General features: G+C 49.2%; 1 protein-coding gene across 2 annotated transcripts in view; it reads left to right on the plus strand.

Moving 5' to 3' along the window:
* The first annotated feature begins 7,805 nt into the window (after positions 1 to 7,805).
* Positions 7,806 to 18,895, plus strand: part of ADCY9 (adenylate cyclase 9) — a 132,565-nt gene continuing 121,475 nt past the window's right edge. For both annotated transcript variants that reach the window (XM_082643823.1, XM_082643824.1), the window contains exons 1-2: positions 7,806 to 8,140; positions 8,433 to 10,168. In XM_082643823.1, coding sequence (XP_082499949.1) covers positions 8,476 to 10,168 — 1,693 coding nt within the window. In that variant the 5' untranslated portion in view covers positions 7,806 to 8,140; positions 8,433 to 8,475. The remainder of the gene's footprint in view (positions 8,141 to 8,432; positions 10,169 to 18,895) is intronic.

Consider the following 18,895-nt stretch of genomic DNA (forward strand, 5'->3'; position numbering starts at 1 on the left):
GGGTGAGGGCGTCCTGCCAATGTGCTCTGTGAAGGGCCGCTTCTGCCAGGGCAGCTCCGGCACACACACGCCTCCTCTTGACATGACCCCACCCTGCCTGTCCTGCTTAATTGCCTCCCGTCCCCTCTGCCCTGCGCCCAGCTGGCCTGCTCAACCTCCCCGGAACAGCCCACCTGCTTGGAGCTCTCTCTGGGACATTTGTCCTTGCGGCTCCTGGACACTGGTTCTACTGCCCCCGCTGTTAGAGTTCCCCAGAGAAACAGAACCAACAGGTGTGTACATAGTAGATGGATGAATAGATAGAGAGATAATGTAAATGGATGGATCTAGATCTATCTAGAGGTATCTGTATATCTAGATCTATCCATCCATCAATCCATCTATTTATTTATCCATCCACCCATCCACCCATCCACCCCTCCACCCATCCACAGGGAGATTTATTTTAAGGAATTGGCCCACACTATTGCGAGGCTGGCAAATCTGAAGTCTGCAGGGCAGGTGGCAGGCTGGAGACCCAGGGGAGAATTGATATTGAGCCCAAACAGGGCATGTTTAAATCAAATTCAGTCAACCCTGGGCTTCCCTGGTGGCGCAGTGGTTAAGAGTCCGCCTGCCGATGCAGGGGACGTGAGTTCGTGCCCCGGTCCAGGAAGATCCCACATGCCGCAGAGCGGCTGGGCCCGGGAGCCATGGCCGCTGAGCCTGCGCGTCCGGAGCCTGTGCTCCGCCAACGGGAGAGGCCATAACAGTGAGAGGCCCGCATACCACACACACAAAAAATAATAAAATTCAGTCAACCCTTTAAGCAGTGCTGGGCTCACCCTCCCCGTCTGCCTGGCTTGGGTTCCTGTGGTTTCTCTGACCCTCTCTCTGTCCTGCACCCCCCGCCCCCTGTCACAGCCCTCCACCCTCTTCCCTGCCCTGCTAATTCCTCTCCTCCCCCATGGATGACATTCACTCGATTGATGGGAGAAGCCCCGGGTTTGTGAGTCGGGCAGATCTGGGTTCAGGCCCAGCAGCTCCGTTCTGAGTTGGTGACGTTGAACAAGTCCCTTCAGCCCTGAGCCTCGGGCTCCTCTGTGAGGTGGTGATGTCCGCCTCTCGTCCCTTGAAGCCCCTGGTGGGGCGGGCGCCTCCTTGGCTTGGACGTCCTTTTCTCTCCTGTGACCGAGCGCTGCCTCCTCCCTCACGGGGAGTCCCCCCCAGCCCCCCAGCCGTGAACAGGGGTTGGAAGACTCAGTGTTGGTGTGTCGGTTAGGGTCTTCCGAGAAACAGCCAAGGGGATATGTGTTTACAGAGGGAGGTTGGGGGGACCGGAAAGTCGGAAATGCACGGGCGAGGTGGCAGCTGGAGAGTCAGGTGAGTCCACGAGTCCAAGTTGCTGTCTAGTCTGAACGCAGAACTCCTTCCCCCTCGGGGGACCTCAGTCTTTTCTCTCAAGGCCTTCGACTGATTGGGTGCGGCCCACCCACATTAGGGAAGGTGGTCTGCTTGAGTCAGAGGCTGTGGATTTAAATGTTAAGCACGTCTGAAAAACACCCTCACAGCAGCACCAAGACTGATGTTTGACCACACAGCTGGGCGACATGGCCTTGTCAGTTTGACACATGAAGTTAACCTTCACACCCTCCTGCAAGACTCACCTCCGATGTTGCTGTTGTGAACTGGCTGACATACCAGGTATTGTGTGAAGTGCTTTCTTTGGCTTGTTTGATTTAATCCTCATAATAACTGTATGAAGTAGGTTCTATTTTGAGTCTCAGTTTATAGAGCAGAGCTCTTATGTTGAGAGAGGTTGAGTAACTAGCCCAAGGTTGCACAGTGAGCTGTGGTTTGAGGTCGGGCAGTCCCACTGCAGAGCCCACCACTTTGGCTTCACACAGTCCTGCTGCCTCTTCCAGAATCCCCAAGAGACTCTGCCCCCTTCCCTGAGCCCTACCGAGACTTGCAGGTCCTTGAGGCTTATCCCCTCCTCTGCCAATGCCTTCTCCCCCTTCCCTGCTTGTTGGGAGCAGGTAGCAGGTTTGTTGAATATAACCGAAGTCCAGAATTGCCTGTGGCCAGGCATCTGTGACTCCACCTTGAGCCAGGGAGGACGGAGACCTACCAGCTCTCTGCTGTGTCCCTGTCCTGGCGGCTGGGGCACTCCTGCATGGCCACCATCCCTGTCTGGGCACTGGTGGGGCCACAGTCCTGCAAACGGCACTATGACCACAGGCTCAGCTGATAAGGCGTCAGGAGGAAGATCAGCTCTGGGCTGCTTAGTCAAGCGAGGTTGGCCCCCTCTCCCTTGCAGGGCCCTGTGGCCCGGCCACAGGGGATAACACGACTTCTGCCTTCTCGGGATACTTGAGCAGCCCAGGAATGAGGTTTTACGCTGTCCTGGCAACGCTGCCCTGGGCCTTTGAAATTAGCATTCTGACCCCAACTTCCCTGAATCTCAGGAACCAGCGATCTCTCTCCTGCCTAGCTCTGCGCTGTGTTCGCCCATTGCCCTGGGCACTGGCATGCCAGCCCTGTTCCCCGATTCTTGGATGACCGACTGCCCGGCCTTGGTTTTGTTGCCTGCCTGCTGGAGGCCTGGCCCATCCTAGGGTTGTGGCTGGAGCAGCTACCACTGCAAGAACAGGGTGACACTGCAGGCAGACCTGCCTCCTTCCTGTAGTGGGCTGAATAGTGTCCCCCCAGCTCCAGACCCCTGGTCCCTGTGAATGTGACCTTATTTGGAAAAGGGGTCTTTGTAGATGTCATTAACTTGAAATCATGAGATCCTCTTGGGTTTTCTGGGTGGGCCTTAAATTCAATGACAGTTGTCCTTATAAGAGTGAGACAGAGGGAGATTGGAGATCCCGAGACAGAGGGGCCACTTGAGGATGGAGGCAGAGACTGGAGCCATGCAGCCCCCACCCCAAGGAACACCGGGAGCCCCCAGAAGCTGGGAGAGGCAAGGAAGGGTCCTCCTCCAGTGCTTCCGGAGGGAGCACAGCCCTGCTGACACCTTGATCTTGGACTTCTTGCCTCCAGAGCTGTGAGAGAATTAAATTTCTATTGTCTTAAGCCACCAAATTTGTGGTAATTTTTTACAGCAGCCCCAGGACACCAGTACCTCACCCAGTCATGGGTGCGGGTCAGGGAAGCAAGACCAGCCCTAGCCTGGCCTGGGAGCTTGATCCCCTCCAGCCTGCTGCCCAGCTGCACAGTACCCTGTATGTACCTGGGACCCAACACAGATGAGCAGATTGGGACAGGATGGAACTGGAGTAAACCGAATGCCGCTGATTTAGAAGGTGGCATTCGGGGACTCGCCTGAGTTCAGATCCTTCCTGGAGTGTTCGTTGGCTAAACATTTTTTTCCCCAAAGGGTGGGTAAGGATTGAATGAGGTAATAAATGGAAAATGCCAGACACATAGCAAGCGATAGTAATAGTACTCCCTGCATTGGGAGTGCGGAGTCTTAGCCACTGGACCACCAGGAAAGTCCCCCACATACATCTTATCTCTTTTAATTCCCACGTGCATTCGTTCAATAAGCTGTTCTTGGGCTATGTACCAGGCACAGCAGGATTTAGAATCTATATACACGACTAGATTGAAGATTTCTGGATTATAGAGGAGTCTGCAAGGGATTTTGGTTATCTTCTCTAATAGATCTTCTTTTGTTTTGCCCGGACATCTGATCCTCTGCCAGTGTGAAGGTAGCTGCCCAAGACTTGTCACCAGCCAACAGGATGGAGGAAGTCAATGGTGAAAAAAAATGTGGGTAGATTCCTACAAACTCACCCTCATCAGTTGAAAGAAGAAAGGACTCAAAGCTTGTAATCAAAGCCTGGGACACATGAACAGGTAAGAGAGGGGAATCCCTTCTACCAGTGTGGTTCTCCAAGAGGGTTGCCCACCTGACAACCAAAAATAATGTGATGCTCCATCCATACCGAGCCAGTCACGGTTGTCACCCCAGTGACTTCTAACAACTCAGAGCAGAGGTCTTCACTGATGAGGTGATCATGCGTGTGAGGGCAGGCGAGGATGACAGGATGGGGCCAGCAAGGCTTTCCAAAAGCTTTTGTAGTTTGTATGGACGCATTCTGATTCATGCTGTGTCCGGGTGGAAGTTCTACACATATCACAGATGGAGAGAAAACCCTGGCAGATCTAGTGGCAACCCGGGTTGGATGGTTGGAGAAAGCATCTTCCCTGTACATGCAGGGTATCAGGCACCTTTATGCTGGGGGTGGAGAAGAAGGGAACCAGGGCCCTCCAGCAACTACCCTCCAGGTCTGGGGGAGAATGAGAATGTAGTTACCTCCTTTGTAGAACTCTCCGTCACATGCTATCTGTCACCAAGCTTAATTAATTGTCTTTTTCTTTCTTTCTTCTCCCCCTCCCCCTCCCACTCCTCCCCCTCATCCCCCTTCCTCCTCTTCTTTTTACCATTATAACAATATTTTATTAGTAATCATCAAGTAAAGTGTTCAGATTTCCCTGGTTCTCTCATAAAATCTTTTCTAAAATTAATTAATTAATTAATTATTGGCTGCGTGGGGTCTTTGTTGCTGCGCACGGGCTTTTCTCTAGTTGCGGCGAGGAGGGGCTACTCTTCGTTGCAGTGCGCAGGCTTCTCATTGCGGTGGCTCCTTTTGTTGCGAAGCATGGGCTCTGGAGCGCAGGCTCAGTAGTTGTGGCGCACGCGCTTAGCTGCTCCGCGGCATGTGGGATCTTCCTGGACCAGGGCTCGAACCCGTGTCCACTGCATTGGCAGGCGGATTCTTAACCACTGCACCACCAGGGAAGCCCTCATAAAATCTTATACAGCTGATTGGTTTGAATCAAGATCTCGTTACCTCAACAAAAAATAAACCAAAAAAAAAAAAAAAGGAGACATAAGAGCTACCTCAACCAATTACAATACATAGGCCTCATTTGGATCTTGATTCCGTTTTCTTAACCCATCCCCTTCCCTTGGCATCTTTCCCAGCTACTACAAGCCCCTTAAAGGCAGAGATGGTGTATCATCGTACACCCAGGACCTAACGCACAGTGCCAGGCACATCGTCCTCAATCCCAAGGGTTTATGGAATGACTCACGCCCTAACCTGGAGATTGAGAACGTTCAACAGCAGGGAGTGCTGCCTAACTGCTTCCAGAAGACATACAAAAGAGAAGGAGGGAGGTGGGTGTGATCATTCCCTGTGTCTAAAAATCTGACATGACTGATTTATAATGTCTAAGTCACCAGAAATGGTGGGAGGACTGAAATGATTTGCAGAGGGGAGGAAAAGCACAGGTAGGCAATCTTTCAGATTACTGAAGGAGATGAGGAATGGGGAGCTCGAGGTAGCATTAAATGGGGGGTAGGTGCACAGTTAGCACTGTCTCCAGGGGCTGCCTGTCCAGCTGGGTTGGTCAACAGAGGAGGCAGGGCCACCTGGAAGCTCACAGAGGGTGGTGCCTGGGCCGCTCAGAGCTTCGTGGCTGCAGGAGTCTGATCAGGTTTTGAATCTGAACTCTGTCCCTAGCCCATTGTCTGACTTTGGACATGTCACTCTCCAACCCCAGTTTCACATCTCTAAAATAGGGAGAATGATATCTACCTCAGAGTGTTGTGGTAAGGACCAAAAAGGTCACAAGTGAAAACATCCAGTGGTTTCTGCCACATTTGCTCAATGTAAGTTTCCTATTCTTGTCTCACTGACTGGCTTGTGCTGTGCACTCTGCTCTTCTGAACCTCAAATTTCTTCATCTGCAAATATGGAATATGTGAGAGTGCCTGGCACATAGTTGAAGCTCAATATAGGTTTATTTTAAAATTTTTATGACGTTTATTTTGAAACAATTTTAAAGTTACAAAAAGTACTAGAGAGTTCCCCTGTACCGTACACCCAGGCTTCCCCTAATGTTAACATCGTGCCTAATCATATCAATAGTACAATGATCCAAACCAGGAAATTAACACCTCACAACTCAACGCCATTAACTAAACTCCAGATATTATTCGAGTTTCCCCAAGATGGCCTTTTCTGTTCCAGGTTCCAAATCGGGATCCAGAGTTGTTGTATCCTTTAGTTTTCTGTGACTTGTGAGTTTCTCAGTCTTTTGTCTCTCATGACCTTGACACTTTGGATGGGTACTGGTAAATAACTTGGAAAAACACATCTCAATTTGGGTTCATCTGATGTTTTCTCATGATTAGATGGAGGTTATGCACTTTTTGCAGAAAAACCATGGCAAAGACACTGTGTTACTTTTTGGTTTTCTTTTTTCTTTATTGTGGTAAAATACACAACATAAAATTTACCATTTGAACCATCTTAAAGTGTACAGTTCACTGGCATTCAGTACTTTCACAGTGTTGTGTGACCACCACCATCTAGTTGGGGAACATTTATGTCACCCGCCAAAGAAGCCCCTCACCCACTAGTACTCCCTCCTCATTCCCATCACCCCCACTCCCTGGCAGTCACTAATTTGCTTTCTGTCTCTATGGCTTTGCCTATTCTGGACATTTCATATATATGGAATCATACAATATGCAGTCTTTCCTGACTGGCTTTTTTCACTTAGCATCATGTTTTCAAGGTTCACCTGGGTTGCAACATGAATCGGCATGCCACTCCTTTTTATGGCTGAATAGTATTCCATGCTGTAGACAAGCCACATTTTATTGATACTTTATTTTCTAATTCAACAGTGAAACCTGGCGAGGCAAGGAGGGCGCAGACCCGCATGACTGGCAGGAGGTACTGTGAAGTGTGTGGAGGAGAAGGGTCAGGACTGGTGCCCTGGGGAGCAGAGGACTGTACTTCACGTTGCAGACAATGCTCGAGAGGCCACTGTCACACTGCCGCGGGAGTAGCAGGACTCCTTTGAAAACTTCATTTGTGGAAAGGGAAAAACAGTTGTTCAGGAGGAGGGGGGGACGACCCAAGGATGGGAAGGGAAACTCTCCCTGGGGCTGGAGGAGTTGCTTCTCGGTGTCACCAGCTTTCTAGGGCCAACCACGGCGCCCTGGAGGCCCGCCAGGCTGGGCCAGCAGAGGCTGGGGCTCGGATTGCACTGCGGTGGTCGCCCCAAACGCGCTCAGGGAGGGCCTAGGGCCCCGGGTGAGACATGGTCATTGCTTATGAAGAAAGGGGACCCTCCCTTTAGATACATGCAATAGTTGCAAACTTCCATTTATAAACAAGGTGTGTCGAGCAAGAGGGCAAACATTTTCATGTCCCAAACGTCACACCCCAGTTGCTCCTTAACTAGCAGATGCCCTTAGGTTTCCCGGAGCGGGTCTGTCGAGCCGCGGGGAACGGTGGCCTCTCAACGTGCCCGCAGTCCCGCAGCTCCCCCAGTGCTTGCAGCCCGCGGCCTGGACGCGGCGCGGCCTTGGGCGGAGGGCGGCGCCTCAGCGCGCGGCCCGCGCCCGTCCCGCAGCCCTGCTGTCCCGGCGCGCGCACTGTGCGCGTACCCGGGCCCGGCGGCGGCGTGCGCGGGCCGCGCGTGCGCGGGCCGCGTGCGCGCTGTGGCGGGGCGAGGGGCGGCGCGGGCGTGAGTCTGTCAGTGACAGCGGGAGGGGAAGAAGGAGGGGGCTGGAGATGGTGGCGGCGGCGGCGGCTCTTCCGACATGAGGCAGCGGCGTCGCGGGGCTCGGCTGCGGCTGCGGCCGCGGCGGCATCTCTAGCTCGGGAGGCCGCCCCAGGCGAGGGAGGGCGGGCGTCCCGGGAGCGGGCTCTGCGGCAGCGCCGCGCACGGGCCGCCGGCTGAGGGGCCCGCGCCCGCCGCGCCCTGCGCTCGGCGCCCGGCGGCTCCGGGTCGCGGGGTTGGCCCCGGAGGCCGGGAGGGGCGGTGCGGCCGGGTCAGGCCCCGCTAGACGAGCCGCGTCAACGGGGGCGGCCACAGCGCCGCGGGATCCGCAAACTTGCGCCGGGCCTCGCAGCCCGCCCGCCGCCCGCGGAGCAGCCGAGCGCGAGGGCGCCGGGCGCGGGGCGGGGGCGGGGGTCCGGCCGCCGGCCTTGAAGCGGCCGAGGCGCCGCTCTGTGCGCAGCATGAGGGGCCTGTGGCCGCCGCCGGGAGAGCTGTGTTTGCGAGAGCGGCCCGCGGCGTGAGAGGGCTCGGCTGGACTTTCCCTCCGGAGCCGGCGGCGGAGCAGGCGAGTGCGCGCGTAGGAAACGCACCGCGGGCTCGGGCGGCGCTGGACGGGCGCGGGGGCGGCCCCAGCTCGGACCCCCGGGTGTTCCAGGTCCGGCCCCGGTGGCTGCGGTTGGCCTCGAGGGGGGACGGTGGAGTGGCGCTCAGACATTACCCGGTTGTTGTGAGCAGACGGTGCCTTTCCCAGTAGACCGCCGGGGCCCCCACTTAGGAAACCGGTAGAGCTCGTGGCCTTCAGGTGTGCGTACCTGCAGGAACAGATCCCAGTGTAACTCTGGTTGTCTCGCTGACAGGTTCTGGTGACCCCGGCCGGGAGGCTTCCGAGCGCTCGGCAACATGGCTTCCCCGCCCCACCAGCAGCTGCTGCAGCACCACAGCACCGAGGTGAGTTGTGACTCCAGCGGAGACAGCAACAGCGTGAGGGTCAAAATCAACCCCAAGCAGCTGTCCTCCAACAGCCACCCGAAACACTGCAAGTACAGCATCTCCTCCAGCTGTAGCAGCTCCGGGGACTCAGGGGGCGTCCCCCGGAGAATAGGCGCCGGAGGCCGCCTGCGCAGGAAAAAGAAGCTGCCTCAGCTGTTCGAGAGGGCTTCCAGCCGGTGGTGGGACCCCAAATTCGACTCCATGAACCTGGAGGAGGCTTGCATGGAGCGCTGCTTCCCGCAGACCCAGCGCCGCTTCCGGTATGCACTCTTCTACATTGGCTTCGCCTGCCTTCTCTGGAGCATCTATTTTGGGGTCCACATGAGATCCAAACTGACTGTCATGGTAGCCCCTGCTCTGTGCTTCCTCGTGGTGTGTGTGGGTTTTTTTCTGTTTACCTTCACCAAGCTGTACGCCCGGCATTACGTGTGGACCTCGCTGGTTCTCACTCTCCTGGTGTTTGCCCTGACTCTGGCTGCCCAGTTTCAGGTTTTGACGCCCTTCTCAGGACGAGTTGACAGCTTCAATCATACTCGGGCAGCCAGGCCCACAGACACTTGCTTATCTCAAGTGGGGAGCTTTTCCATGTGCATTGAAGTGCTCTTTTTGCTCTACACCGTCATGCACTTACCTTTGTACTTGAGTTTGATTTTGGGAGTGGCCTATTCTGTTCTTTTTGAGACCTTTGGCTATCATTTCCAAGACAAAGCCTGCTTCCCCTCACCTGGAGCAGAGGCCCTGCACTGGGAGCTGCTGAGCCGAGCCCTGCTCCACGTCTGCATTCACGCCATTGGGATCCACCTGTTCATCATGTCCCAGGTGAGATCCAGGAGCACCTTCCTCAAGGTGGGCCAGTCAATTATGCATGGAAAGGATCTGGAAGTGGAAAAAGCCCTGAAAGAGAGGATGATTCACTCTGTGATGCCAAGAATCATAGCTGATGACTTGATGAAGCAGGGGGACGAGGAGAGCGAGAATTCTGTCAAAAGGCACGCCACCTCCAGCCCCAAGAACAGGAAGAAAAAGTCTTCCATACAGAAAGCCCCTATTGCCTTCCGCCCGTTTAAAATGCAGCAGATCGAAGAAGTCAGTATTTTATTCGCAGATATCGTGGGCTTCACCAAGATGAGTGCCAATAAGTCCGCCCATGCCCTGGTGGGGCTCCTCAACGATCTGTTTGGCCGCTTTGACCGGTTGTGCGAGGAGACCAAGTGTGAGAAAATCAGCACCCTGGGAGACTGCTACTATTGTGTGGCCGGGTGTCCCGAGCCTCGGGCCGACCATGCCTACTGCTGCATCGAAATGGGCTTGGGCATGATAAGGGCTATCGAGCAGTTCTGCCAAGAGAAGAAAGAGATGGTGAACATGCGTGTCGGGGTTCACACGGGGACTGTCTTGTGCGGCATCTTGGGCATGAGGAGGTTTAAATTCGACGTGTGGTCCAATGATGTGAACTTGGCCAATCTCATGGAGCAGCTGGGAGTGGCTGGCAAGGTTCACATTTCCGAGGCCACCGCAAAATACCTAGATGACCGGTACGAAATGGAAGATGGGAAGGTTACTGAACGCCTCGGCCAGAACGTTGTTGCTGACCAGTTGAAAGGTATGTGCATTTCTTTGCCTTGTCATCTCCTTCCCCAATCCCATTTGTGTTGGAAAAACAAAACAGTCTCTTTCCACTGTCAGCATCTGGAGGCAGATCAGTTGTTCTCGCACACCTTATCATGGGGGCATCTCAGGACCAGTGGGACTTTTCCCCCAGTGAGTGAGGTGTCACAGATCTGTTCACACCCTGACAGCGCTGACATAGATGACACCTTTTTTTGAAGGAAGGAGAACTTTGACAATATGTATCCTGCCAGTCGGCTGTTAATGTTTCTGAGATTCTGGGGCAGGTCTGATGAGTGTAAGGGGATCGGAGCCCTTCAGTGGTCAAAACTTTGAAGCACCATAAGAAATTGCCTTTGTGATCCATTTGTTCGCCCTGAAGCCCCATCAAAACGTTTTCTATGCCTTTTTCCAAAAGTGTGAAGAATAAAACTTTTCTCCTCTCTGGGCCTCACTTTGCTGGGATAAGGAAGTCAGCTCAGCCCTGCAAGACCCTTGAGAATTAGATGAAATTATGTACCCCTAAGTGCACACTGCCTTTTGCCTAGATCTCTTTTTAAAAAATGTTTGCATTTTCAGCTTTCATTTATTTAACAATGCTTTCTTGTCATGGTATTTGTCTTACCTTATAGACTGCAGCATTTTAGAATATTGAACTTCTCAGACCACCAGGTGATTTGAAAGTTTAGACCCCCTCCCCCAACCCCTCAGATGTGTCCCTGTCTTAAGCTCCTTACTGCTATTCTTTATGTTTTCACTGAGCTGCTTCTTTTGTTTTATTTTTCTTATTTTCACTTAGAGCAAAAATCTTTGAGGTCTGGGAAATGATGTGTAAGTAAGTGGGATCAAAAGTAAGAATTCTAAATAACATCCTCTCCCGTCCTTTTTAAAAATTGTCCTTATATTTTACTGAAGTCTTCTGGATTGAGGGGAACATCTGTTTTGGAAGTATGTAGAGAAAATAACATTAATTTTTAAAAAGCCAACATTTGTAAAGCTGTATTGTGTTTTGCGGTGCCCCCATGTTGCATAATTATACAGTGAAAAGCCCCAGGGAATGGAATCCTCAGAAGGAGAAGTAACAGCTTAAATCAGAGACAGGAGAAGTAATAGTGTAAATCAGCCCTGGTAAGTGATTGAGTTTGAGGGCCTGGGTAGATTGTCAGCCTTGAAACAGTCCCATGTGCTCAGTTGATATTTTCTTTCTCTGCTTGTGATCGGAGTTCCATGTCATTTACTTATGTGTTATCTGGCGAAGGTGCTTTATTCTTATCCTAATTTTTCTTTATTCTGTTAATTTTGCCAGCAGTTGAAGAATTTGTGGGTAGAGTAGAAATATATTTTCACCTCATAATTCTCTCTGCCTCGAGAGCTTGCAAGGCTACATTGATGAGGTCAGAAACTACAGTTCGCTTAAGAGATTCTGCTGTGACAAGTGTCTTCCTCTGCAGGAGGGTGTCTCTTGCTCTGGAGTCTGGAGGTGCCAGTGGAGTGGGGTGCGGATGTAATCCCTGCTTGACATTTTGGCACCTTTGGGATCTGAGTGTCTCAGGCTCTGTCCTCAGGGGTTGTGGGACAGATTCCAGAGAATGGAGCAGCGCTGTACTACGTTAGATTAAGTATGACACTCATAACAGTTTTGTAAGTGGTGCTTTGAGCAGTGTATTACTTGAATTTCAAAAATAAAAACAGATGTAATCATTAAGTATGTCTGGAAATTGCCAGGTCTTTGATTCTTTGGCAATACCCATTTTTGTTAATTTATGTGTAATTTTATTTTCAACTTACAGATCAAAGGTCTCAAAGACACTGACCAAAAAAAAAAAAAAAAAAGCCAGAATGAGTTTGTTGATTTTTAAGAAAAACTCACATAGTGTAAATTTCGTAAATTAACTTTTTCTTTAAATTTGTGTACACTGTATATTTATAAGGAAAAGTTTTAGCACTGGATGGGAGATGGGGAAGGATAGAAGGCTTAGCTTAACCAGTGATTTTTTGGTATGATATTCTCTCCTTTAACAGTTTCCCTGAGACCATGATTTTTGCTTTATTCAGCACATTTTGAAAACCTCTGGACGGGACCCCAGTAATAGAGGATGTCTACACAACTTCCTGACCTTTTTTGAAACTGCACAGTTCAATTTTCCTGACATTGTACAAATCTGCTCAGTTCAGATGATAGCACAGTTTGTAGAAGACCCTTTTCATACAGAGGCTAAGGTTATATACATAAGATTCCTTTTAGCCCATCTTTGGGTTTGTGGCAGATGTTTTTCTCTACGCAGTGTTGGCAGTTTTGTCCTTTTGACCCCTTTTCTGATGTTGGGGTTAAAAATAACCAGTAGAGGATTCTGTAGAAATGAATATCCATTGAATAAACTGGGGATTCCAGCACTAGCCTGGCAGTGTGAAAGGAAGCTGCCGCTCTGTAATTTGTCTGAACAGGCTTTGTGGGAAGTGGACTTTCATAATTTCTGCACATTCACTCACCCCGAGAACATCTTTGTTGTGCTCTCATGGCGCCTGGCCTCATAGACGCGCAGGTGGAGTCGTGATGGTTTGTGACTTGGGGGAGCTCGAGGGTGTAAACATCGTCGAGTCCAGAGATGGGAATGCAGTAGAGAGGTGCACGCACCTGGTGGGTCTTGAGGTCGAGCAGTGGCTTTCCAGGTGGATAAAAGACGGACATTCGGTGCAGAGGAGGAAGCGTGGGCAAAGGCTTGGGGTTACGTTTCTTGGTGGACTGGACAGTTTAAGTAGTTCATCAGGACAAGGAAGACTGCGATTACCTGGGAAGGAGTTTGGATTCCATCCTGTAGGTAATGGGGAGCCACTGATGGGCTTTGAGCAGGAAGCTTAGGTGATCTGATTTGCAATTTGAGAAAGTTTAGTCTTTCAGTCCTAGGGAATGTGGGTTGGTGATTAGTGAGCTGTTTCAGTAAATCCCAGGCAGAGGCAATAGTGGCCTGGACCAAGGTAACAGCAGTGGTGGTGGAGATGAGGGGATAGATATGAGCAGTAGTAAGATCAGCTGGATTGGATTTATAGCCCTATTTAAACAGATGACAGGGGCAGGCGAGGGGCTTGATTCTTTGAACCGGAAATGGCTTTTCAAGTTTCTGGAATTGACGTGGGGACAGTTTGACATCAGGCATGGGTGAGAGACCTTTGAAGTTTCTGTGGTGTGAATGGAAAATGCAGAATCAAGTTGTAGAATATGAAATAGGCCAGGAGCTCCTGGCTTGTCCATTCATTCATTCAACAGATAATTTATTTTGTTTTGGGCACACTTCTAGGTGCTGGGGATACAGCAGTGAACAAAACAGCAAAATTTCTGCCCTCGTGGTGATTCTGTTCTAATAGGATGATCAAACAATAAACAAGTAAAATATAAAGTTTGTGTGTGAAATTTTAGAGAGGGTGCCCAATCACTTAGAGAGAAGGTTGGAAGAATTTTCAACACAGGACTAGGATTTTGGAAATGATCCAGAAAGTGAGGGGCAATTATTATTAAAGATTAGGAAGAAATAGTCTGATTTGAGTGATGGGAAGAAGGGTCCTTTCACACTATTTGGGACATACCCCCGGGCCCATGAGGGTACTGGCTGTTCCGTTCTGTCTTGGGCCACAAGCAAAAAGGTGAGGAGTGTTGTCTAGAACTGTTAGTTTTTCCTTTCATAGGTAGAGTCACAAAGAAAGTGAAACTATCAGAAAATACAGTCATCTTTTCTCTTAAATACTAGGAAGATAAAACAAAGGTGCACAGTCATTCCAAATCGACACCAACACTCATGTATTTGTAGAAGGGAATGTTGGGGCTATTGCATTGTTAGGTGCAGAAACAAAACAAGACTTTCCCCCCAAACCAAGTTTTTAGCTCGGGGAAAGATCTGTTGATGTGCATTGGTAACGATGGTTGCCCACTGGCCACCTCAGTGACCGAGCCCTTCACCATGTGCTGATGGATGGCACTGGAAGAGTCCCTGTCTAGCCCCTGTCTGGGGCCACTCCTCAAACTGACAGTGGACAGACGTACTTGGAGCTTCAGCTTTTGCCAGCAGCTGTCCCAAACTGGAAGTCTGGGCTCCCTGGTTCCCTGCCAGCTACAGCTAGGAGCCCTGGCTACACACTAGTTTGGGGTGCAGTTTGCTTGCTCACATGCACCCCTGGCTTCAACTGGTAGCTTGGATAGCTTGTAACCCTTGCCACGGTAGTGCTTGCCCACAGCTGACCGCTTGGTGTCCGCTCTTAAGTCATGTTGAAGAGAAACTCCCTGCTCACCTGTGTCCTTGCGCGGACTCGCTTGTGCACGTCGAAACAGCCTCTCGAGTAGCAAGGGGCAGAGATAAGATGAAGCAGAAAATTTGGCTTGACATCTGGGATCAGAGATGACAAACAGCTGTGGAGTCGGTGCACAGGCAGCCCCCGATGACCGTTTATTCAGGCTTCTTCAGACCAAATTATGTGGCTTCCAGAGGAACACACAGCTGTTAATTCTTTTTTTTAAAATATTTATTTATTTATTGATGGATGTATGGATGACTGTGCGCGGGCTTTCTCTTCGTTGCGGTGAGCTGGGTCTACTCTTCGTTGCGGTGCGTGCTTCTCCTTGTGGTGGCTTCTCTTGTTGCGGAGCACGGGCTCCAGGTGTGCAGGCTTCAGTAGTTGTGGCTCAGGGGCTCTAGAGCGCAGGCTCAGTAGTGTGGCGCACGGGCTTAGTGCGTCCGTGCTCCGCGGCATGTGGGATCTTCCTGGACCTGGGCTCGAACCCGTGTCCCCTGCATTGGCAGGCGGATTCTTAACCACTGCGCCACCAGGGAGGTACACCCCCCCCCCACCCAAGCTGTTAGTTCTGAGGACCAGCTTTTGAGTAGAATTAGCCTTTGGCAAAGAAAGTTAAGGGTATGGTTCGCTGAATTTCAGGTGGAATGAAGGGAGGAGGATAATCTTTTCAGGTAGAATAACTAAGAAGGAAAATTAAAAAGAAGCAAATAGAATAAGTAAAGAAATTTCAGGGTTCTTATCTACTAGCCAGCCTTCAAATAATAATTGTGTTTCTACCTACTGGTCAGTGTCGCCTATGTACTTTGCTGTGGAATAATAATCTTGAAAAGAACACAGTGAATTTTCTATCGTGTGTGCACATGTGCTTAGATTTTCGTCTCTCTGTTGATTGGTGACTTAATTGGTATTTCTGTTTGGATTTCGATATTGTGAGAGTATAGTCATTCCACATACACACATAATAAATATTTACCATGTTAGCCATTTAGCCATTTTTAAGCCTGTCAGCTGGATTTTCTTAACTGCTTTTGCCTTCAGTCTGTTGCACTATGTTGAAGAATGTGTGGAAAATCTGGCTCTCAGAGATATATAATTGGAAAGTGGAGGAGCATTTTGATAGCTGTTTTAGACAATTGTGGATGTTTTTCTTTGATACTGTACCAACATCCAAGAAGTGGTAGTTTCTTAAGGGTTAGTTGCAGTATGGAATCTGAAATCCTACTAATCAGTTTTTTCATCTGCTATCAAAACCCCGTTGGATTTTTTTTTTTTTTTTTTTTGCGGTACGCGGGCCTCTGACTGTTGTGGCCTCTCCCGTTGTGGAGCACAGGCTCCAGACACGCAGGCTCAGTGGCCATGGCTCACGGGCCCAACCGCTCCGCAGCATGTGGGATCTTCCCGGACCGGGGCACGAACCCACGTCCCCTGCATCAGCAGGCGGACTCTCAACCACTGCGCCACCAGGGAAGCCCCCGTTGGATTTTTAAACGAACCTTTCCCCGGGTGTGATTTTCTAACGTCATATATTGGTCATTTGGAAAATTATGGTTTCTTGAGTTATGCAGATCTTCCAAATGTTGACATAAGCGAAGTCTTTAAATATAGGGACGATGTCAGCTTCACAGTGGCAGATAAAAGCTTTCCAAAATTCTGGTTTTCACTTGAAAGTTTGAGTTTCATCCTTGGCAACAAATACTCTCAGTTGTTTTCCTTGAAGCGACAGACTCATTTCATTCATTTTTCAGGAACAGTCTGCCAGATACTCAAGTCTGAGTGACCATAGTCTGTCTGTGGGTCAAGTATAAACGATGTTCCATCAAAAAAGCAGCTAGTTCAGCTTGCAGCCCAAACAGGTGTGCAGATGCTTTTGGTGACAACAGATCATGTCAGTGCTCTGGGCGGTGCCATTCCCATGTCATCCCACAGAACATCAAAGAGACACGCATTCAAGATTTAACACAATTATTTGATTTTACTGCTTCATCAGAGGACATTCTTAAGTGCAAATGACCGTTTTTTCCTTCTGCAAGTGTGTGGTGGGACAGAGCTCACTGATGACTAGCACAGTTTAGTGCCACCACCCAGTTTAGTCAGGCACCAGCAGTCTTAACCACCTTTGCTTTTGTATCATCAAGGCCAATGTCAACACTGAGAAAGGCAAATAATGTCTTAGTGTTATTACGAAAATAGTTTTGATCTCACAGATGCCCTATAGAAGTCTTAGGGACCCATGGGGGTCTGCACACCGCACTTTCAGAACTGCTTCCCTAAATGGTAAGATAGGAAGAGTGAGGGTTTTGTACCTACTCCCCAAACACACATTCTCATGTAGATGGGACAGTTCACACTGGAATTAGGATAGACCTGTGACATTTATTGTGGAAGTAGCAAGTGACTTCAGTTCATGCATTTCCTTTTTCTCAAAAAAATCCTTTGTGATTCTGACAGATCTCTGCTGCTGGTGTTGAGGGGTCAGGATGAAGACTGTCAACTTTGTTTTTTGATTTATTTTTGCAGGGCTCCCCCTTTGGCAGAATAGTATAGTGGTCCTGTGCGTGGGTTTTGGTTTCCCATACATTTGGATTCATTTCTCATTTCTGAACTGTGGAACCTTGGGCAAGCTAGGAATGATAGTGCCTCCGTTAGAGGCCTATTGGGAGACTCAAACGTGATGATTATTCAAGTAAAGCACTTATTAGCATAGTGACTTGATTGCAACAGGCGTTCAATAAATAATAACCAACTCTTCTGCCTGGGGAGTCACGTTTTGTACTGAACTCAAGGGTGTTTCTTTTTTCCGGCACTCTGTTTGGTGCACATCTTGCATAACTGGGTACTGAAACCCAGAACACACCAGGGACTGTGATTGTGTCAGTTTCTCGAATGAAAAAGGGCAAGTGTCCAAAATACAGAACACCAATAACTTGCCCTAGTTAAACTGTAGCTGCCAGGTTTGGTAGCTTCTTTACTGAAAAACTCTAGGGAGTTTAGGCAGTATTGTTCTTGGGCTGCTTCTGGTCCCCAGAGTTTAGAGGTACTTAAGATGATGTGACCCTTGATAGTTGAGAAATTATAGGAAAATCTTTAGCTTTGTGACTCTGGAGATATTGGACGAGGTTTACACCAGAGTAGTTCGTTATTCAGCTCTACTGTATTCTTCTGTAAACTCATTTATTTATTAAATAAGTATCAAGTGAGTTTCTACTATTTGTGAGGCCTGGACTAGGTTCTGGAGATAGAGCTCCGTGTCCTCTTAGACCCTACAGCCTAGAAGGGAAAGTAGACATTAATCAAATAACCACCTAAACAAATGCTCTATACAAAAAGGTCTGGAAATAGGGAGACTTATTATCTTCATTTTATAGGTGAGGGAACTGAAGCACAGAGAGGTTAAGTAACTTGCAATGGTCACACAGCTAGAAGAAGCTACTAAGTGGTGGAGCCAGTATTTAATCCCAAAGGACTGTATTAGAAAACATTGGTCCCCGCTTCATAGAATTGTTTTAAGGATTAAAAGAGAAAATAATATTAAATACTTAGAAAAGTACTCGGCACATAGTAACTCTCTGTAGAGATTAGATTCACCAACTAGCGTTACTGAAAGTGGGGACAGTTTTCTTAGTAGCAGCAACAACAGAAAAAGAACTATACCTTTCTTCGTTCACCTCTTTCCTGTTCAGTGTTTTCAGGCACGTTGTTATCTCAGCCATTGTGAAATCTTAGGATCTTGGGGACTGTGTATGTTGAGAAGTTTGTGTTCTATTTCCTTGATTCTTTCCCGTTATCCACCAGTTTTCAGGCTGAGTTGTTTTCTTAACATCTTGTGAAGGTGACCAGTGACTTTTTTCAAGAATCAGTGTAAACTCTTGGATTTTAGCTTCTTTGGTGTATTTCACTCCATTACAGATATCTTTTTTTTTTTTTTTTTGATGCTCAGATTGTCCTATCTTGGGCCCTGAGAACCCTTTCCAGTTGGCCCCTGAATCCTTTTCATACAAACTGGCAGTGTTTGTACTCATCGAGTAACATTTTAATGGAATAGAGAAATTATAGGCATTAAAATCTCATTAATTCTGTTTGTCTGGTATGTTTGTTTCGCGAGACTGAGGTAAGGTTTACCCTCTTCTTTTTTGCAAAGAAAATTAACAGTATATGCATGTTTATATGAAGAAAGAGCACTGCTGAACAAATGGTTTGTGCTTTTTCAAGCTCATCAGAAGCTTTAATTTACATTCTTACAATTGACAATTATAGAGCAATGCAGCATATCTGTCTCTGGTATCTTCCCACTAATGCCTGTTGAGGGACAGGTGCCTGTGAATGTTGGTAAATAAGGATAAAGAACAATAAAATGAAAGAAATCCTAGACCAAAATGTAGATCCCTTGTTTGCAGACTGAAGTGTGCCCCCAGCCCGTTGAGCCCCATCCCCCAGGACA

This window comes from Mesoplodon mirus (genome assembly GCF_964341445.2).
Source record: "Mesoplodon mirus genome assembly, chromosome: 15".
NCBI lineage: Eukaryota > Metazoa > Chordata > Mammalia > Artiodactyla > Ziphiidae > Mesoplodon > Mesoplodon mirus.